General features: G+C 44.7%; 2 protein-coding genes across 2 annotated transcripts in view; both read right to left on the bottom strand.

Annotated features, from left to right (window-relative positions):
* Positions 1–6,218, bottom strand: part of LOC308153979 (uncharacterized protein) — a 51,710-nt gene extending 45,492 nt beyond the window's left edge. Inside the window, exon 1 of the mRNA XM_080527160.1 lies at positions 6,163–6,218. The gene's annotated coding sequence lies outside the window, so the exon portion shown is untranslated. The remainder of the gene's footprint in view (positions 1–6,162) is intronic.
* An 8,157-nt stretch (positions 6,219–14,375) lies between these two features.
* LOC308153978 (uncharacterized protein) overlaps positions 14,376–22,350 on the bottom strand; it is a gene marked incomplete at both ends in the record, with an annotated part of 34,272 nt that continues 26,297 nt past the window's right edge. Inside the window, 4 exons of the mRNA XM_080527159.1 lie at positions 14,376–14,408; positions 14,800–14,901; positions 15,991–16,083; positions 18,280–18,422. Coding sequence (XP_080383285.1) covers positions 14,376–14,408; positions 14,800–14,901; positions 15,991–16,083; positions 18,280–18,422 — 371 coding nt within the window. The remainder of the gene's footprint in view (positions 14,409–14,799; positions 14,902–15,990; positions 16,084–18,279; positions 18,423–22,350) is intronic.

The following is a 22,350-nucleotide window of genomic DNA, read 5'->3' as shown; positions in this document are numbered from 1 at the left end:
AAATGGCAAAATTAATTAATTATTTAAATAGCTTTTGATTTCAGTAAATATGACCTCCTAACCCTAAATTCATCAAATTACCATTTGTAGTTCTTTACAACCTATAAAATGTTTTGAAACTCTGTTGTGCATAATAATTTGGAACAGTGGATTTTGAGTTTTTTATAAAAATAAAAAAAAAGACTGTTATCATTGGGAGGTTTGTTCAATAAAATTTGAATTATACTCTAACGGTTGATGACTTGAAAATTATACTGATTGTCATTTGCATCGACTATTTAGGAAATTCTGAGAAAAATATCATTTGCATAATAATTTGGAACGGGCTGTACAAGAAGACATTGACGAGACTGATTGGAATGCTGCTTGTTTAAAAGCGCAAACACACACGATAAATACAAGGTTTAAACTACTTCAACATAAATGGTTAATGAGAACGTACATAACTCCTGTCAAGCTCCACCATATGTCTGCTAACATCCCAGACGTGTGTGTTAAGTGTGTAGATGACAAAGGTACTCTATTTCACTGTCTATGGGAGTGCCCGAAGATCCCAAATTTCTGGAAAGATGTAATAAAATGTTTGTCTGAGAAATGTAATGCCAAAATACCGTTAAATGTAAAACTCTGTGTGCTTGGAATATATCCGGAGGACTTCACACAGACATCAAAACAGACCAAACTTTGGACTCCTTCAAGCCAGGAGAGCCATAGCACTATGCTGGAAGAGTATGGACGCTCCAACATTGAGAATGTGGAAGAGGGGGCTCTTGGAATCTATTGGTCTGGAAAGATTAACCTATATTATTAAAGGCAAGCGGAAAGACTTTGACAAGCTGTGGGAACCATACATGAAGAACATGTAGGATAGAATACTTTATACAAAGTGGAGGAAAGTTTGGTTTTTGTATTGTTTTTTCATTCAATCCAAAATTGATGCAAGTTGTGTGTGTCTATGTTTGTGAATTTTGTTATTGTATGTTTCTCTTTTTTTGTCTTTTGTTGTCTCGTCTTTGATGTTGGTATATAAGAATGATAATAAAAATATTGTGAAAAATGTTTTATTACCTGTGGCGTTTGACAGCGGATAATGGTACACATATGTAAAGTTATCTATCAAACGTTAGTTTAATGTCATTACAATGCATTATAGACCTTTTCTTTATAACAAGCATAACAAAAAAATCGCTGTTATGCCTGATCACTTCCATTAGACTGAGCACTCATATCTGCGCGTTTGTCACAGGCTGACAGTCACCCTGTTCCTCTGCCCCGGCAACTGAACTTACCCATAGAAATGTGCGCGATTAACATTTCAGAGATGTACAATCATGAAATAAATTGTGGTGTTTGACAGCGGATGATGGTAGACATATTTAATGTAAAGTTATCTATCTAAAGTTTTCTTCTATCCACAGGCTGATATGTGCATGATAGGCGCGAATTCCCCCCCCCCCCCCCCCCCCCCTTGGTGGTATAAATTGTATTGCGGCATACCAAAACAACTTGCAATCTAATCCGAGCAGTTGTTATTATGTAATATTATTGATGGATGTGATATTTTTGATGGAGGGCAGTGAGTGGGAGACTCATCAAGGACATGTAGTTAATTAATGCAGTGGACAGCGGCTGTTTCTCCAGCGTTCCTGTCACTTCGGATTTCGGAATGTCATAAAATTAAATATGTAAGTCATGCATTTTTCCATGTTTCCCATTGATGGTATATGACGGCGTAAATTTAACTAAAGTTCAGCCGCAAAGTTGTTGCACTGTTGTCCTAAATCAGTGCAGACTGGCAGGGTAGGAGCACAGGTTTCATACAGGTTAGAGCGCCGTTATTCTGTCATGGTCTGATAATGAAGCATTGTTCTTTTTTATTTGATGACTTGTTTGATCGATTGATAGCGTAAAAGTGAAGTTGTGAATGAGTCGCGAGCGTCAATGCTTTTCTACGATACTCCTGATGACGTATCAGTCTTGAAGGGTTGTCCCATTTCATAGGGGTAGATTTCAACCCATTCGGCTTGTGGCTCTGTTCGAAGGCCTTGGCTCGAAATCGAGTCACACTCGAAAACGAGCCATAGGGGTAGAAAAGGGAATCGGGATTGGGCCATAGTCCTCCCTATAAGCCCCTTCTTAGTCCTCCTTATAAGCCCCTTCTTAGTCCTCCTTATAAGCCCCTTCATAATCCTCCTTATAAGCCCCTTCATAGTCCTCCTTATAAGCCCCTTCTTAGTCCTCCTTATAAGCCCCTTCATAGTCGTCCTTATAAGCCCCTTCATAGTCCTCCTTATAAGCCCCTTCTTAGTCCTCCTTATAAGCCCCTTCATAGTCCTCCTTATAAGCCCCTTCATAGTCCTCCTTATAAGCCCCTTCATAGTCGTCCTTATAAGCCCCTTCATAGTCCTCCTTATAAGCCCCTTCATAGTCCTCCTTATAAGCCCCTTCATAGTCCTCCTTATAAGCTCCTTCTTAGTCCTCCTTATAAGCCCCTTCATAGTCCTCCTTATAAGCCCCTTCATAGTCCTCCTTATAAGCCCCTTCATAGTCCTCCTTATAAGCCCCTTCCTAGTCGTCCTTATAAGCCCCTTCATAGTCCTCCTTATAAGCCCCTTCATAATCCTCCTTATAAGCCCCTTCATAGTCCTCCTTATAAGCTCCTTCTTAGTCCTCCTTATAAGCCCCTTCATAGTCCTCCTTATAAGCCCCTTCATAATCCTCCTTATAAGCCCCTTAATAGTCCTCCTTATAAGCCCCTTCATAGTCCTCCTTATAAGCCCCTTCATAGTCCTCCTTATAAGCCCCTTCATAGTCGTCCTTATAAGCCCCTTCATAGTCCTCCTTATAAGCCCCTTCATAATCCTCCTTATAAGCCCCTTCATAGTCCTCCTTATAAGCTCCTTCTTAGTCCTCCTTATAAGCCCCTTCATAGTCCTCCTTATAAGCCCCTTCATAGTCCTCCTTATAAGCCCCTTCATAGTCCTCCTTATAAGCCCCTTCATAGTCCTCCTTATAAGCCCCTTCATAGTCCTCCTTATAAGCCCCTTCATAGTCCTCCTTATAAGCCCCTTCCTAGTCCTCCTTATAAGCCTCTTCATAGTCCTCCTTATAAGCCCCTTCTTAGTCCTCCTTATAAGCCCCTTCATAGTCCTCCTTATAAGCCCCTTCATAGTCCTCCTTATAAGCCCCTTCATAGTCCTCCTTATAAGCCCCTTCTTAGTCCTCCTTATAAGCCCCTTCTTAGTCCTCCTTATAAGCATCTTCATAGTCCTCCTTATAAGCCCCTTCATAGTCCTCCTTATAAGCCCCTTCATAGTCCTCCTTATAAGCCCATTCATAGTCCTCCTTATAAGCCCCTTCTTAGTCCTCCTTATAAGCCCCTTCATAATCCTCCTTATAAGCCCCTTCATAGTCCTCCTTATAAGCCCCTTCATAGTCCTCCTTATAAGCCCCTTCATAGTCCTCCTTATAAGCCCCTTCATAGTCCTCCTTATAATCCCCTTCATAGTCCTCCTTATAAGCCCCTTCATAGTCCTCCTTATAAGCCCCTTCATAGTCCTCCTTATAAGCCCCTTCTTAGTCCTCCTTATAAGCCCCTTCATAATCCTCCTTATAAGCCCCTTCATAATCCTCCTTATAAGCCCCTTCATAGTCCTCCTTATAAGCCCCTTCATAGTCCTCCTTATAAGCCCCTTCATAGTCCTCCTTATAAGCCCCTTCATAGTCCTCCTTATAAGCCTTCTTATAAGCTTCTTACAGCCCCAACCTGCACAATATCTGTTGGCTTTTCTCAGCTTATCTTTGTTGGGTTTTTTAAAAGTGCAAATCGATTCAAAACAAAACAAATCAATATCTCATCTCCAATCTTAATAACTAATAACTTAATAACTAATAAATTAATAACTTAATAAATATTTCCCCAGTATAGTCCACAACAACAGTTGGCTATTAAAGACTGCCAGCCTTTATTCAAGCAACAAAAACAGTACTCTGCAGTACTCAGTGACCAACTGGTTTAAAGTTAAAACAATCAGCATTCAGAATAGTAGAAAAAAAGAGTTACTGTCTGATGTTCTAGTTTTAGTGCCTTCAGGTTTTTATTCTATTTATCTTCTCTTACAAATGGCAAATGATTTATAGGACCCTTTTAAAAGTGTAGCCTAGTGACGCCCGCTGGTGAGACCAGAAACCAGTCGCAGAATCGAAGGGGTGTCAACAATATCTGTTTTTCGTTTTTTTTCATAACAGGCAACTTGAAGTTTTAAAGTACCCAGTCAATATAATATACAACAGTTTAACGATCACTAGCTAAATACTTATAATCTGTGCATTGGATTCTAAGGGATAATGACTTGTAAACATACCTTCGTTTTAGGACGTGTTCAAAAGCAAGGACTGTGTGTTCATCTAGTTATGTGTAGTTATGTATTTTTAGCGTGTCCATGTTCTCTCAGCATGTTGTTATGATATAAAAACGCAGTTAGATGTTCCTAGCGATGTACCACTGTTAGCCGCTAGCTGTTAGCAGCGTTTGTTGTTGTTTGCAGGGGTGCACATAACTGGTGCGCCAGTGCGCATGCGTCGCCAAAATGCATGCTGCGCGGCAGATCAGCGGCATGAAGGCGCTCTTGCGCACCAACAGCTGGAACCGCTGGGAGAGGAATTGACTTCCTCAAAATCCAACTGCTGACTGCTGCATCACTGCAAGCCCCACTAAGTAACTATTTGCCGTCCCCTCAGCCGAAGGCCCGACGAGTAATCCATCACAACAGTCGACCGACGACGACCACGGCGACTCCCCTCACGAAAACATTCGGAAAGTATCGTAACTCGTACTTTCATTCCGCGTATCGCACGGTTATCACGCCGCCACGTGAAAATTCAGTCCCGAACGACTTATCGCTAAAAGGAAAAACAACACCACGGGACACGTTTCTTTTCCCTGAAGCTTTCAAACGTTCAGACGTTTGTTTTACAGCTTCATTATCGCACCTCGACCCCTGACCCAGGGAATATGGTTGGGAATTATATATATAAAAAATTTACAAAAACTTTGTTGCACAATCAAAATAATGAGCTATTTAAAGTGATAGCCTACAACATCCTCTACCATGGTTGAAATTGAGGACAGTGATAACAGCAGTCAAGAAAGCAGTGATGATGATGATTAAGCTTGTAGCATAAATAAATGCTTAGGCTGTAACTTTTTGTTGAAAAGTTGATTTCAGTGTTTACAGAACAGAGCAGTGCTTAAAGAGATGTCTGTTTATTTCAGTGTGTTTAAAGAACAGACATTCAGTTAGTGCTTAAAGAGATGTCAGTTGATTTCATTGTGTTTAAAGGAGTCTGACAGACTTTCATGCTTAAAGAGCAGTCATTTGATTTTGCATTTGTTTCTTTTGTTTTGCACACAATCATTTGTTCGTTCATCTTTATTTATGAATAAATGTCGTTTTGCTAATATAAGTTATCCATGTATCCCTTTTTTATCCATCCTGTGGGACGGGTCTCGACTCGCGAGCTCGGGGAGCACCAAGCAGCATCCCTAGGTGCTCCTCTGAGCACTGGACCCAAAAAGTTATGTGCACCCCTGGTTGTTTGATCAGTCACTTTTCTCCTGTCGCATTCTCATTCGGTGCACCAACATTCAAATACTCGTGTCGTCTTGAATTTTTTTCCGATTTCAATGTATGACACATCATTTGAAAGCTTACCATCTGTAGTTTCAGACTAAAATAAAATAGATAACCGAAAAATTACTTAAGCAAATGGTTTATGATTTAACCAGCTGGCATCATGACATTGTCAGACTCATTACACACAGGTAGCTACTAGCCAACTCTCATGCATGTGACCACTGACTACTACTGTTGTCATCACGTGAGTGACACGCCAGATCGCGAGCCCCAGATCGCTGCCTATGTCTTCTGGTGCAATCTGCGATCCAGCATTCAGGACCAATATCACAGCGATATCCGATATCAATATCGGATCGGGACATTCCAATAGGGAAGTATTTGACAGTACAGTACAATGAAATTCTTACTAGCAAGCTCACTCAAGAACACTATTGTGTCACTTAATACACCAGTAACACATTAATAAAATAACATGACCTTACACAATAATACAATAGCAGCAGTGACTCTACATAATACTCACCCACTTTGAAGGAGCTTTTGGACACAGAGCTGTACTGACTGGCATCCAAGTCCACTGCCTGCACACAAGCCTGCACACACACACACACACACACACACACACACACACACACACACACACACACACACGTAGAGTTTTTAGTATTGATATTCACAGGTAAAGACAGACAGGTAAAGACAGACAGACTCAACAAAATTATCAACTTAATATTTGGTAGCACACCCTTTGGGATTTTGGATCACTCTTCTTTTACCAACTGCTCCAGGACTCTCACATTTGAAGGGTGCCTTTTCCCAACTGCTGTTTTGAGATCGCTCCACAGGTGTTCTATGGGATTTAGATCTGGACTCATTGCTGGCCACTCTAGCGCTTTGTCTTAAACCACTTCTGGATGCTTTTTGAAGTATGCTTTGGGTCCTCCATTGTCCTGCTGGAAGACCCATGACCTCTGACAGAGACCCAGCTTTCTGACACTGGGCCCTACATTGCGCCCTCAAATTATTTGGTTGTCTTCAGATTTCATGATGACATGACATTTTAGCCTGGGAATATGTGTATCACATAGACAGTTCATTAATCTCTGAGACCACCAGTGATAGGGTGGAGTTACTTGTCCCTTCATGGCTTATACTGAGCTGAGTACAGCATTGTCTATTTAGAAGATTTGCACAAATCTCTCTAATGAGATCCTAAGGTCTCACTCATTTGTAAGGGTCAGCTGCTGTGGCCCTGAACTTGTAAGCTTCCCATACGTTTGTCAATTGCCATCGGTATCCATCATTCATGCAGGCCTTATCATAGGTTTACCATATGTTCCACATGACAACACTGTACCTCAGTGAATATAAATTAAGAGTATTAAGCAAAGTTAATAGTACACAAATGATGGTGGTATCGTTACTACAAAGGAAAACTATATAGTGTATGTATGTGAATATATACACTGCTCAAAGAAATTAAAAGAACACCCCACATGCCTCCTCAGACCATGACTGACCCACCGCCAAACCGGTTATGCTGGAAGATGTTGCAGGCAGCTAAATGCTCGCCATGGCATCCATCTCCAGACTCTGTCACGTCTGTCACATGTGCTCAGTGTGAACCTGCTCTCATCTGGGAAGAGAACGGGGCACCAATGGCGAACCTGCCAATTCTGGTGTTCTCTGGCAAATGCCAATCGAGCTGCACTGTGCCGGGCTGTGATCTCAAGTCCCACTAGAGGACGTCGGCCCTCATGGAGTCTGTTTCTGACAGTTTGGTCACGAGTAGCCCGCTGGAGGTAAAAACATTTAGGGCTTTGGCAGTGCTCCTCCTGTTCCTCCGCGCACAAAGGCGCAGATAGCGGTCCTGCTGCTGGGTTTCTGCCCTTCGACACACTCTTCTTCTGCTGCTCAAGGACGGTAGACGTGTTTCTTGCTTGCTCCTCCACTCTGATTTCTTTTCTTTAGTTTAGCTTTCCACACATTTTTTATTCCCTACTTTTATGTCTCACTGAATAGAAAACAGTGATTCCTCCCTACTAATAGCTTTACCTACCTACAGTCTTCCTGACCCTAACCCTACACAGAGACGCTGATTCTAACCCTAACCCTACACAGAGACGCTGATTCCAGATAGATTCTGCAAAAAATCGTCCAGTTGCTATACATGTTCTAACTGTGTGGGCCTTTCGCAGAGAATCAATTTATTGGAAAAGAGCAAAACACAAAAGACATGTTGCCCTGGAAAATCATTGCGCTAGCGGGTCTAAAGAAAGCTTGATATACACTACGATATACACTACGATATACACTTTCCAAAACGAATGAGAACACAGCCAGAATCTCCAAAATACAATGGACAGTTAAATTATGCATCGTACTCTAGATGAAATCATGACACATCTTAAACCATCCACCTGTGCCTTTGATGTCCTGCCAACAAGCTTTTTAAAAAACACATTTAGCTGCTTGGCAAGCAAACAAATACAAATAATCAACACTTACCTTTCATTTTTCCTGAAACCCTGAAAACTGCAGTTATCAAGCCTTTACTAAAAAAGAGCAGCCTAGACCCATTTGTAATGAACAACTACAGACTCATATCAAACGTACCCTGTATAGGAAACATTATTGAAATGGTTGTCCACAAACAATGTAGCAAAAAATACCCTAAATTATCTCTTTGATGACTTTCAATCAGGCTTTCGCCCACTACCTAGCACTAAAACAACCCATATTAAGGTCCTTAATAACATTAGTGTAAATACCGATTCCGAAAAAATCTCAGTTTTAGTATTACTAGATCTTAGTGCTGCCTTTGACACTGTCGACCACAACATTCTAACAGAAAAACTTGGGTAGGACTTTCAGGCACTGTCCTAAACTGGTTTAGATCCTACCTACAGGACAGAAACTACTATGTCTCCATTGGCAACTTTGTGTCCGACCAAATTAAAATGACATGTGGAGTTCCCCACGGATCATTCCTTGGCCCCCTCTACATGCTTCCATTGGGACACAAGGTTCTTTAGCCCTCTTCCCCTCTACAGACTTTTACCACAATGTGTTTTCTCCCTATCCCTGTTCTTCTGACACTCAGGAGGACACCTAGATGCTACATCCCCCCTCGCAACCCTTCCAATCTCATCTATCCACCTTTTTCTACTGACCATGACTTTATCGCCGCAGGCGGTCTCTGGAATTGCCAGTCGGCGGTCCGGAAAGCTGACGCTATCTCAGCTTATGCATCTCTTATGGCCCTCAATTTCCTTGCTCTCACTGAAACCTGGATCACACCAGAAAACACAGCAACACCGGCAGCCCTCTCTGCCGCCTACTCCTTTTCTCATTCCCCTAGACCCTCTGGTCGAGGGGGAGGCACAGGACTCCTCATCTCGCCCAAGTGGTCACATACTGTCCTTCCCCTGGCACACTTGTCTATATCCTCCTTTGAATTTCATGCCGCTTTTGTCTCCTCCCCGGTCAAACTCCACATTGTTGTCATCTATCGCCCCCCAGGCCAGCTCGGTGACTTCCTAGGCGAGATGGATGGCCTTCTCAGCTCTTTCCCTGATGATGGCACTCCGCTCGTACTACTAGGTGACTTCAATTTCCAATCTGAGAAGCTTCTCTCTTCTGGAGTACTTGACCTTCTCCTCTCCTTCGGCCTTACCCTGTCCCCCTCTCCTCCGACTCATAAGGCAGGCAATCAGCTCGACCTTGTCTTCACCAGATCTTCCCACACTTCCAACCTTACCGTTACCCCTCTTCCAGTTTCTGATCACCACTTTATATCCTTCTCCCTTCCCCTCAAAACTTCCTCTTCCCTCTCAGCCTCTAACCACTTAAGACCCTCTCGTCGTAACCTACGTACCCTGTCCCCCATCGCCCTCTCTTCTTCTGTCCTATCCTCACTACCCTCTGTTGAATCCTTCTCCCTTCTATCCACTGATGCGGCATCCTCAACCCTCCTGTCCGCTCTCACCTCATCCTTCGACACCCTCTGTCCACTAACCTTGAAGCCAGCTCGATCCTCTCCTCGAGCTCCCTGGCTCTCTGAAACGCTACATGCTTGTAGACTAGAGCTCAGAGCAGCTGAGAGGAAATGGAGAAAAACTGGCCTTTCTGATGACCTTAACCACTATCACCCTCTCCTTGCCAACTACGCCTCCTCTGCATCAGCTGCTAAAGCATCCTACTATCATTCCAAAACACATTCTTCTGCCTCTAATCCTAGAAAACTGTTCTCCACTTTCTCTTCACTCCTTAATCCACCTCCTCCCCCTCCTCCTTCCTCCCTGTCCACCGATGACTTTGTCACCTACTTTGAAAAAAAGGTGGACGACATCAGCAGCACCTTTTCCCCCCCACCTCTCCCTCCTCCCACTAACAATGCTAACACCCCCTCCAAACTCTCTCCTCGACACTCGGTCTCTGGATTGGCAACCACATGCCCTCTTGATCCCATCCCCTCCCCCCTTCTCCAATCCATTTCCGCCGACATCCTTCCTTACCTTAACACCCTAATCAACTCCTCCCTATCCACAGGATCTGTCCCAGCGGCCTTCAAAATAGCCAGAGTCAAGCCTCTCCTCAAGAAACCTACCCTTGACCCATCATCTGTCCACAATTACAGACCTGTATCCCTTCTCTCCTTCCCTTCCAAAACCCTTGAACGCGCGGCATCTAAACAACTGACTGACTATCTCCGGAAGATGGATCACTTAGACCCCCACCAATCCGGCTTCAAGGCTGGGCATTCCACTGAGACTGCGCTCCTTGCTGTCACGGAAGCCCTCCACTCTGCCCAAGCAGAGCACTCTGCCTCCCTCTCCTCTGTTCTCATTCTCCTTGACCTGTCTGCTGCCTTCGACACAGTCAATCACCAGATCCTTCTCTCCATCCTCTCAGACCTGGGCATCTCTGGCACCGCACACTCCTGGTTTTCTTCCTACCTGGCGGGCCGCTCCTACCAGGTGACCAGGAGAGAATCGCTATCTTCTCCACGAACCCTCTCCACTGGGGTACCCCAGGGTTCTGTCCTAGGGCCCCTACTTTTCTCCCTCTACACCAAGTCTCTTGGCTCGGTAATCTCTTCACATGGGCTCTCCTACCACAGCTACGCAGACGACACTCAACTCTTCCTGTCCTTCCCCCCGTCTGATGTACACGTGGCAACCCGTATCTCAGCATGTCTCGCTGACATTTCAACTTGGATGGCTGACCACCATCTCAAGCTCAATCTTAACAAGACCGAGCTCCTCTTCATCCCCGGGAAAGCCTGCCCTCTCCAAGACTTCTCCATCACAGTGGAGAACTCTACTGTAACCCCCTCCCTGACAGCCAAGAACCTTGGAGTGATCCTGGATAACCGACTATCCTGTGCGGAGAACATTGCAGCAACGGCTCGCTCCTGCAGATTCTTCCTCTACAACATCAGAAGGATACGACCATTCCTTACCAGAGAGGCAGCGCAACTCTTGACCCAGGCACTGGTCATCTCCCGCCTGGACTACTGCAATGTACTCCTGGCTGGGCTCCCCGCTTCAGCCATTAGACCTCTGCAGCTCATCCAGAATGCTGCTGCCCGGCTGGTATTCAACCTCCCCAAATACTCGCATGTCACCCCTCTCCTTCGCACCCTGCACTGGCTCCCGATAGCAGCTCGCATCAGATTCAAGACCCTGGTGCTTGCATACCAGGCAGCTAAAGGGACAGCCCCTGCCTACCTGAAGGAAATGGTAACCCCCCAAACCCCTGCCCGCTCACTCCGCTCCTCCACCTCGGCTGGCCGACTGGCCCCACCTCCTCTACACAGCAGTCGGGCTGCCCGATCACGTCTCTTCACAACACTGGCTCCCCGCTGGTGGAATGAGCTCCCCACGGCTGTCAGAACGGCACTACCCATCTTCCGTCGTAGACTGAAGACCTATCTCTTCAGGTTACATCTTAACTGCTCCTCCTGAGACATCTTCTGACCCTCACCACTACGTCTCCTAAAGACACCCGCTTTCCTCTCTACTGTGTCCCTAAGAACTTCTATTGCCCCCCTTGTACTGTTTCTCAGTTTCTCCAGTAAAAAAAAAAAAAAAAAAATGTGGTAGAAGGCGATAGGGAGAAGGTTTTTCCTTCTATCAGTGGCCCCGGGCCCGAGCTAGATTACTCTTCCTGCAACGAATGGTGGATTGCTGATTCACATGCTTGGTATTCAAATGTATTGATTGTAAGTCGCTTTGGAATAAGGCGTCTGCTAAATGCCAAAAATGTAAATGTAAATGTAAATGACACATCCTAAAGAACAAAATTGCCTGGTCAATTGCCGGTCAACCACCAGCTGTAGCGCAGGTTATAGGAATGTATATGTTTAACCATCCACCATATGACTAAAATCTGCAACACAGTGAAACAACAAACACACAATGCTGCCAACCCCAATCCCACGCGCTCAGATCTTACATTAACAGTTGTTGGAAAATATCCTTTTATGTGTATATTCTTCATGAATGTTTTAATAACAACAAGTAATAATCAACATAACTATACTTGTTGGGGATTTGTATTAACATAACTAAAAGTGATAAATCATGTACTATGTGCTCATTTAAATAATATGTGACTGAGGTCAGTTGAGAGAAAATGGGAAGGTCACGCAAAGCCAAAAGAGAGGTTCTGCTTTTGAGCGACATGAAGAAGAAAAGCTCCTGACTAAAAGAAAGCTGTGTGTGTTGTTGAGACCGTTGGGAGAGAGAGCTCCGGTGAACTAAGAAAGTTGTGTATGAGATAGTTTACAGTTAAACGCACAGATTACATGAGAGAAGCTATCTGTCATTATTTCAACCACTGTCCAAGTGGGGACGTTACAATAATTTCGTTTTAGCACGAAACGTTAGCCGCTAGCAGCGTTTTTAGCAGTCACCATTCTTGAGCAAAACATTGATACAAACAAACATTCAAATACTCGTGTCGTCTTGAATTTTTTTCCGATTTCAATGTATGACGCATCATTTGAAAGCTTACCATCTGTAGTTTCAGACTATGTAAACAAACGAGAAATTACGTAAGCAAATGGTTTATGATTTCACCAGCTAGCATCATGACATTGTCAGACTCCTTACACACAGGTAGCTACTAGCCAACTCTCATGCATGTGACCACTGACTACTATTGTTGTCATCACGTGAGTGACACGCCGGATCGCGAGCCCCAGATCGCTGCCTATTTTTTTCTGGTGCGATCTGCGATCCAGCATTCAGGACCAATATCGAGGCGATATGCGATATCAATATCGGATCGGGACATCCCTAATAACATCCACAAGAAATTTCAGACTTCGCGCCATAGCACTGAAACGTCCTAAGGTTGCCATTAGGGCTGCACGATTTGGGGAAAAAATCGAATTGCGATTATTTGGACAGATATCGCGATTGCGATTAATTTGCGATTTTTTTTTTTTAAATAGCAAAAAAAAAAAAAAAAAAAAAGGAAGTTTTTGTAAAGTGTGGCCATATCTCCGGCTAGGAAGGTCGTATCAACGTGCAGTTTGTTTGTACGTCTTCAGGGGACTTAGAGGCTCCCTCCTCTAGCACCTCCACAGCCCGAGCTACGAGTGAAAGAACTAAACTTACATTGGGTTGCTTTAAAGTTGGGTTGCTTTAAAATCAAGCTTCAGATTAAAACATGTGATGGAGCATTACTAACCTGACTCAGGTAGTTTGTTTCACACAACCATCTAGGAAAGCTTAATTGGAAGCTGTTTGGAAAAGGGCAGGTACTTTCAAAAAATACTTGGCAGGTGATTGGATGAATCTATCTATCACCTATTTTCATTGACGTTCACGTTCATTGTTGACGTTCATTTTTGACGTTCATTGACGTTGACGTTCATTGACGTTGAATCCGACGCGCTGTATGACGTATCCGATACGGGTAGTGGTGGTCTAGTGAGTTGGACTTGTGATCGGAAGGTTGTGTGAGTTCAAATCCCGCCTGAAACCACACCACTACTAGTGTGCCCTTGAGTAAGGCACTTAGCCCTCAGTTACTCCAGGGGGAATGTCCCTGTAATTCGTAATTGTAAATCGCTTTGGATTAAAAGCGTCTGCTAAATAGTAAAAAAAAAAAAAAAAAAAAAAAAAAAAATCGCAGGCAAATCGCAGGCTTTGCGATTAGCTAATCGCATCATTTCAAATCGCGATTTCGATTTAAAATCGATTAATCGTGCAGCCCTAGTTGCCATTGCTCAACTGCCTGACTGACATCAAAGCATGGTTGAGTGCAAACTTCCTCAATCTAAATGAGAGCAAGACTGAGATAATTATATTTGCCAACACTTCTCTAGGCCCTTCTGTCGATGCCCTAGGTCCCCTTGGCTCAAACATCTGCTCCTCAGTCAGAACTCTTGGAGTGATTTTTTTCACCTCAGACTCCTCGCTAAAACAAGGGCCTATCTTCCGCAGAAGGACCTAGAGAAGGTGATCCATGCCTTCATAACAACCCGGCTGGATTACTGCAACTCATTGTACCAGCTGCAGCTGGTCCAAAATATTGCTGCTCGACTACTCACCGGCACTAAGAAGCGTGACCACATAACCCCAATCCTGGCTTCACTCCACAGGCTCCCCGTCTGCTTCCGTATCGATTTTAAATTACTTTTGATTGTTTTTAAAGCACTTAACGGGCAGGCACCCCCATACTTGGCTGACCTATTGCGCCACCATACTCCATCCAGAGCCCTTAGGTCAGCTGACCAACTGCTGCTGGAGGTCCCTAGGACCAGACTCAAAACGAGAGGGGATAGAGCCTTCTCTAAGGCCGCCCCTAGGCTCTGGAACAGCCTCCCCCTCCACGTCTGATCGGCCCAGTGTCGAGGCATTTAAAACATTTGCTAAAACACACCTTTTCTCCCTGGCCTTTGACCTGAGGTGAGCCTGCCTCCCAACACTGCACTTTTTGTACTTTTATTTCTGCATTATATGATATTTCAAAACGGGTTTGACCTGCTTTCTGTAGTATCTCTCGGTAACCTCTTCTGAGGGATTCCATTCAATTTACAGACAGACAGGCAGGAAGACAGAGACAGACAGAGACAGTGGCAGAGACAGGCAGGCAGGCAGGCAGGCAGAGACAGACAGACAGGTGAGCAGCAGCCAGTCCTCACCTGAGCCTCTTCGTAGCCCATTTTCACTTCAGACTTGATGGCAGCGTTTCTAACCTTGTTTGTGGCTTTCTTTCCATTAGGGAGGGGCTTTTTTAGGAAACTCTGTCATGGGAAGGGTTAGTGTTAGTCAGACAGACACAAAGTCATTAGTTAGCCCACACATTCTTGTACACAAGCTTATTTTGTATTATTTATTCATTGTTTAACACAAGCCATGCATGTCACCCATCTCATCATCTTTCGTCTTTCATCTTTTTTGCATTACATTATTTTATTTGCTCCATATATATTAACGAAAATTTAGATTTAGCCTACTGGTGATAGTTGTTATCTATGACAACTGTAGCAAAGAAACCTGTCTCTGGCTGAGGTACTGTACAGGGAGGCATGGCTGCAGTGGAATGGGCCCTGTAGCCTATATTGATGGATTTGTGTTAAATCACATTTGTATTCATTTTAGAGCCTCAGGTATTCAGATTCCCACCCCGGATGTGAGCTGGTGACTGGAGAGCAAGTCACTTGAACAAAGCACTATATTTATGATACGTTATTGTGATCGTTTTACGATTTACAAACAAAGGCGTGGTAATGTATCCAGCATGCTCTCCACCTTCAATCGGTCCCTCAAAAAGTATATACAAAATAAATGCACCATTAACACTGTGTTGCTGGGGAGGTTTGCACCCTACTATAACTGTAGGCTATTTTTCTGCCTAGTCTCAATCTCACTGAAACCCATCATGCTTACATACATACGACTCGTGTTTATTCATGTTAGACTGCGCTAAAACATTTCCTTGTTTTTCTGGGCCGAGAGCGTGATCTGCAATTCATGAGCTGGTATAATGAACTTGATTTTGCCAATCTGATAAGGCAAACCATCCTCTTTTCATCGTCCTTCACAGCTCTTCTCACCAGCTTGTGGTGGCTTCTGGCAGCCCTTCACACCGTGTGCACACTGCGCTGCTGCAGCAGTGTTACGGCCCTGTCCTTTCCCTCTAGAAGGCTGTATTCCATCACCAAGCATGAGTCATGACTACAGTTCACTCTAACTCAACGTTCACGTCATTTTGATCTTGTATTGGGTTACTCACAGTGGTCGACTGCTTCTTCTTCTTCTTGGTTTGAGGATACTTGAGGATGCATGTACAGTATATTTGTAGCTGTTGATGCTATGGTGGCAAACCTAACCTCAGCCTCCGCAACTAGACTGATGAGCTGCACCTGCACCCATACCTGCACCTGCACCCATACCTGCACCCATACCTGCACCTGCACCCATACCTGCACCTGCACCCGCTCAGACTCTGTTGAGACTCTGGGGAAACCAATAAATAGACAGAGCCAGGAGCTGAGCGGGTCTCGAGCGGAGCGGCGGAACTATACGGACCTTGCTGAAAGTCCTGCACATACTGGGGGGTGGGTGCCGTTCGCAGTCATTTAGGGCTGCCGGCGGCAAAGATAGTGAGCGAGGGGGAGATCTTTCGTAGGCCGGTAGGATAAGAATAGTGCTAGGGATCTGGGAACTAGGTGCAATCCAGCCACTCTTAGGGCTTTCACACCGGCAGTTCCGAACGCCGGTTCGCGTTCGGAGACCTCCGAACGTTGGCGCTGTCTGGCAAACGAGCCCGCGTTCATACCAGTGTATCGTTCGCCAGACAGCGCCAACGTTCGGAGGTTTCCGAACACGAACGCGAACCGGCGTTCGGAACTGCCGGTGTGAAAGCCCTATCTGTGACTCCAGTTCGGGGCGCTCCTAACAGCTGGGGAGCGTCCCACGTGTAAGCACTGTATTGATGGGTTCCCCGGCGGCTCCGTCACTACAAGCCGAGTTGACACGGTGCCACAACGCGCAGACCCCAGGGGAGGGTCTTGCCACCTGGGCAAGTTAAGTGCCTTATAGGTTAATGTGAACCTATATGTTGTGTATTGTTATTGTCCGTGTCTGGGTTTGGGGGGTGGGGGATTGTTAGATTTTTATAGGTTTTTAAATAGTCTAAAGCAGGGGGTTAATTGGTGGGGTCTGAGGCTGGGGGAAGTTAGCTGTCGGTGTGGTCAAAGGCAGTCTGGTCGTACCTGTTAATCGAAGCGCCCTAATAACGTGTGTCTAGTGAGAGGGTGAAATCATGTGTGCCGAGTGAGAGGCTGAAATCATGCATGCCTATTGAGAGGGGGAAATCATATGTGTCTATTGAGAGGGTGAAATCATGTGTGCCTATTGAGAGGGTGAAATCATGCATGCCTATTGAGAGGGGGAAATCATGTGTGCCTATTGAGAGGGGGAAATCATGTGTGTCTAGTGAGAGGGTGAAATCATGTGTCTAGTGAGAGGGTGAAATCATGTGTGCCTAGGGGGAGGGTGAAATCATGTGTGCCTATTGAGAGGGTGAAATCATGTGTGTCTAGTGAGAGGGTGAAATCATGTGTCTAGTGAGAGGGTGAAATCATGTGTCTAGTGAGAGGGTGAAATCATGTGTGTCTAGTGAGAGGGTGAAATCATGTGTGTCTAGTGAGAGGGTGAAATCATGTCTAGTGAGAGGGTGAAATCATGCATGCCTATTGAGAGGGTGAAATCATGCATGCCTATTGAGAGGGTGAAATCATGCATGCCTATTGAGAGGGTGAAATCATGCATGCCTATTGAGGGTGAAATCATGCATGCCTATTGAGAGGGTGAAATCATGTGTGCCTAGTGAGAGGGTGAAATCATGTGTGCCTATTGAGCGGGTGAAATCATGTGTGCCTATTGAGAGGGTGAAATCATGTGTGCCTATATTATAGGGTGAAATTATTCGATATGATAGCTGGTTATCCAGGGGAGTGAACTGCACGTAAGTGCCTTATGCGCTGGTTAACTTGGGATTGACTGCTTGAGGGGGTTAGGTCGACCAACTAATAAAGGCTTATGAATTGTCAAAGTTGATTAATAAAGTATTTCTACTGATTTTGCTAACTCTGTGTCGTGTGGTGGTGTGCTCCGACCTCTGTCCCCAGACCTTTCCGGTACAAAAAAGGTGGTGGCAGTGCTACCCGCTAGTAGGACCCAGTGATCGGTTCCCCTTTGTCAAGGGGGGTTCTGGTTTATTTCACTATGATCCACAGCAGGTGGAAAACATAAAAACACAAAAAAAGGATATGTCGCAACAACCCAAAACAAAAAGAAGACCTTTCTAAAGAGACCTTAATTTCCTTTTCAAACTAAATGAAACAATTTAAAGCAAAGCTTCATTAAAACAAATGTGGCTTGGCGTGCTACAGGTACCCGTGCACCCGTCATCACCTCGCGAATGCTGATGGCATCATCCAGGGCCTAGCTTAAACCACTAGGGGAACACAAACTGATATCTTACACTTTGAGAAATATATATATTGGCTCCTCCAAATGGTGTGCGGGTGTTAAAACCCCTGCCAACTGTACAGACCTGCTGCTCCACACACACAACCACCCACCCACCCACCCACACACTACTGCTTACTCACCATATAGCAGCTCCTGTGGTGCTCTCCAGTCAGATGTGTGATGATCTGGCTGTCTGGTCGTAGTGGTATCTTCTGCTCACACACCTTACACAGGTAGAGTGAGGCTCGGCCCTCACAGGAGCACTCAATGAGCTCATTCAAACCTACAGGAGGAGGGGAGGGACACACTGTGTCACTGACCATGAGTCCTTTGCCTAGATTTGATAGGTTACATCTGAGATGCCACTGCCTTGATTCACAATTGGTTTTGCAAGAGACAGGGAGGATCACCCCATCGACCATGTAACCGCAGGGTTCCTGGTTCGATTCCGGCCATATCCTGCATGTCATCCCTTCTCTCTCTCTCACCCACCCTTCCTGTCTATATTTCTACTATCTCTATCAATAAAAATAAAAATATGAGTGGGACTGCCCCCCCCCAAAATTACTTAAATTGTTTTTTTAATAGCATTGCACTATTGGCCTGATACACTGGCAGAGCCCAGTAACAATGGCTCAAGAAGTTACATTGAAATTCAAGACATCCAATTCACACGACACTTATCATCAAACAATAATATCATCAGTAATATTCTCTAGAAGACTCAAGAATTCCAGCACCATTGACAGTGAGATTGACATTTCTCTCTCTCTCTCACACCCACACCCATACCCACACACACACCCACACACACACACGAGAGAGCTCAGTCACGTGTCTCAAGGGGGTTAAATAGAAATTAAACCACACAAACTAAAGGTGAGATGGCATGTTGGAGATATTTTTCCCCCTCCATCTTCCCAGTTTTCTCATTCTTCTCCATTTCCTCTACTTTCATTCTTCCTTCCTCCTCTCTGCGCCGGTCTCCAGACAGCTTTATGTTGAGGTAGTCTTGTTGACTGGTTCTGCGGCTCCTCACTGCTTCTTCTGCCTGTTATAGATAGCGGTGTACGACTCCAGGAGTCGACCCAGACTTCTAAATGACTAAAACTGCAATGTCAGGGGTGTGCATAGGGGAGTGCCTCTCAACCTCAACTCAGACACTTTACAGAAGAAAAACAAAATAAAAGAGAAGCAGGACAATAAACAAAAAACACAACAAAAGCATAAAGCTACAGAAGATAAAATCGTATTCAAAAGGAAAAAAGGTGTAAGAACTCAGGGAGCTATGGCATACCCATGCCATGCTGTACGATGGCGACTCTGAAGAGATGCGTCAAGTTTGGTCTTGAATGTATTGAGAGTATCAGCGCATCGGAAGGCTGGTGGAAGGGTGTTCCACAGCTTGGGCGCAGCAACAGAAAAGACACGGTCGCCAAGTGTGAGGTATGACGAGGAGATCAGCATCGGAGGATCGGAGACCACGTGCAGGGGTGTAGGGGTGGAGTAGGTCAGTTAGGCAGGCAGGAGCCAGGCCATGGAATGCCTTGGTGAGGAGGAGGATCTTGAAGGAGATTCTATGTTTGATGGGGAGCCAGTGAAGTTGTTGCAGAGTGGGGGTGATGTGCTCCCAGAGTTTAATGTGGGTGAGGATCCTGGCAGCTGAGTTTTGGACATATTGCAGCCGATTCAGGGCCTTGCTGGAAACAAGAAGGACTCCGCAGAGGTATTAGAGTGAAGGTCAGAGACAGGAGATGATTTTGAGGAGGAGCATAAGGAACAACTGTTGTTGGTGAGGATGAGGTTACTGATCTTTTGAAGGAGGGTCTTGGGCGCAACAACCATGAGTTCCGTTTTATTGCTGTTGAGTTTGAGAAGATTGGTGGTCTTCCATTATTTTATTCATGGAGGCAGGAGATGAGGGAGGGCGAGGGTTTGGTGTGGAGGTAGAGCTGGGTGTCTTCAGCATGTGTGTGGAATTTGAGGCTGTGTTTCCGAATGATTTCACCAAGTGGGAGGAGGTAGATTATGAACAGTAGCAGGCCAAGAACGGAACCCAGGGGGACACCTTGTTTCACTGGTTCTAGGGCGGATCTGGACCCCACTAGGAGCACGTACTGCCACCTGTTGGACAGGTATGATTTGAACTAAGCCAGGGGTGTTCCAGTGATGCAGAGTGATCTCAAGTCGGTCCAGGTGGATGCTGTGGGTGATAGTATCAAAAGCCGGAAAGGTCAAGGACAATGAGTATATTGATATTGCCATTAGCAGCAGCCAAGAGGAGATCATTGACCACCATGACCAGAGCTGTTTCAGTGCTGTACTTGGCCCTGAATCCGGATTGTAGTGGTTCAAACAGTTGGTAGTGTGATATATGGTTCTGGAATTGAGAAGCAAACAAAAGAAAACAACCACTATGACAAAGCGTGTCGTCTCATAGAAAACAATGAAAAGCAACGCTCAAGCACTTCCACTAACAATGCTACATTTCACAAGTTCAGCATCATTGACCTGATACACTGACAGAGTAACAATGGCTACAATAACAAATATCAAACAATAAAATCATCAGTAGAATGAGTCTCAGGGGGTTGAATAGAAATGTTATTACACAAACTAAAGGTTTGCATCAGATAAACTCAAGCTGAGTTGATACTAGGAATAGATATTTTTTCCCCCCTCCATCTTCCCATTCATCAGTTTTCTCATTCTTCTCCATTTCCTCTGCTTTCATTCTCCTTCCTCCTCTCTGCGCCGGTCTCCAGATAGCTACACGACACGTTGAGGTAGTCTTGATGACTGGTTCTTCTTGATTGGCTGGTTCTGTGGCTCCTCACTGCTTCTTCTACCTGTTATAGCTGTTATGATCCCAGGAATCGACCCAGATTCTGACTGACTTAAAAATTACTAAAACTGCAAAGTCAGGGGTGTGCATTCTATATCATACATCTCTTTCTACTGTACATCTGCATCTTTTTCACATCCAACACTAACAAGGAAATCTAACGATTCTTACATTCATATTCAGCTTCAGCATGAGACCATTATGAGTATCTGTACAATAGTTCTGGTCTCTGGGTCTCAGCTACAGTTCATCAAGCATCTTCATCACATCTACATTGAAATAAGCCTTTTCTCAATTGTTAGCAACACAACGCATGCACATGCTCGCGTCCTATTGTAAATAGAGGAGATCTAGGTTGCTTCCTTTACAGTACATACAGTGGGGGAAATACGTATTCAACACATCATTAATTCAACATATTTTCAATGCAGCTATTCACATGAAATTTAGACCAGTCATTGGTAGTAATTCAATAAAACTACACACTAACTTAAATGTATTTAATACTTGGTGGAGAAGTCTTTGTTTCAAATGACAGCTTGTTTCAAATGACAGCTCTCGCAGTGATCAGGAGAGATTTTGGCCCATTCTTCAACACAGACAGTCATTTAATCTGGAAGATTCCGGGGGGGCCCCCTGGTGAAACTTGATCTTCAGGTCCTTCCACAAATGTTCTATTGGATTTAAGTCTGGCGGTTGACTAGGCCAGACCAACACCTTCATTTTCTTGGACCAATGGAGAGTCTCCTTTGCAGTATGTTTTGGAACGTTGTCCTGCTGGAACATCTTCCTCATCATCCTGGTGGATGGCAACAGATTCTTCCAAGAATGTCCTGGTACATGTCCATTGTACCTGCATCTCCATTCATCTTCCCTTCGATAATTTGGATTCCACTAGTACCCTGTGAAGAGAAGCGGCCCAATACCATGTGGCTTCCACCTTCAAACGTCACTGTAGGTATGGTATTTTTAGGATCATATGCAGAGCCATTTCTCCTCCAAACATGGCGCGCCCTATTGTTGCTGAAAAGTTTACATTTACATTTTGTTTACATTCTCCCAGTAATCTACAGGATTCTCCAAATGTTCTGTAGCAACGGATTTCACGTCGATCAATTGCTGTGCGATTGTACTGTGTGTACAGTGCTGTACCGGTCAAATGACAACACACAATGTTTCTACACACTTCAGTGATATGAAAACCCGAAAGGAAAAGTTGCTAACCCAACATGTTTACATCATTCTGGTGTGAGTGGAGTTTTTGTCCTGCCCTCCCACTGTATTGAAAATAAGTGCCCAAAGATGCATCTCCAAGATGGCGGGGAGTGAACTGGCTTTTTTAAACTAGGCTTTGAGATGAGGCTTT

Source organism: Nansenia antarctica (genome assembly GCF_963989245.1).
Source record: "Nansenia antarctica genome assembly, chromosome: 3".
Taxonomy (NCBI): Eukaryota; Metazoa; Chordata; class Actinopteri; order Argentiniformes; family Microstomatidae; genus Nansenia; species Nansenia antarctica.
The sequence above is the reverse complement of the archived record's forward strand: the minus strand, read 5'-3'. Positions and strand labels throughout refer to the sequence as shown.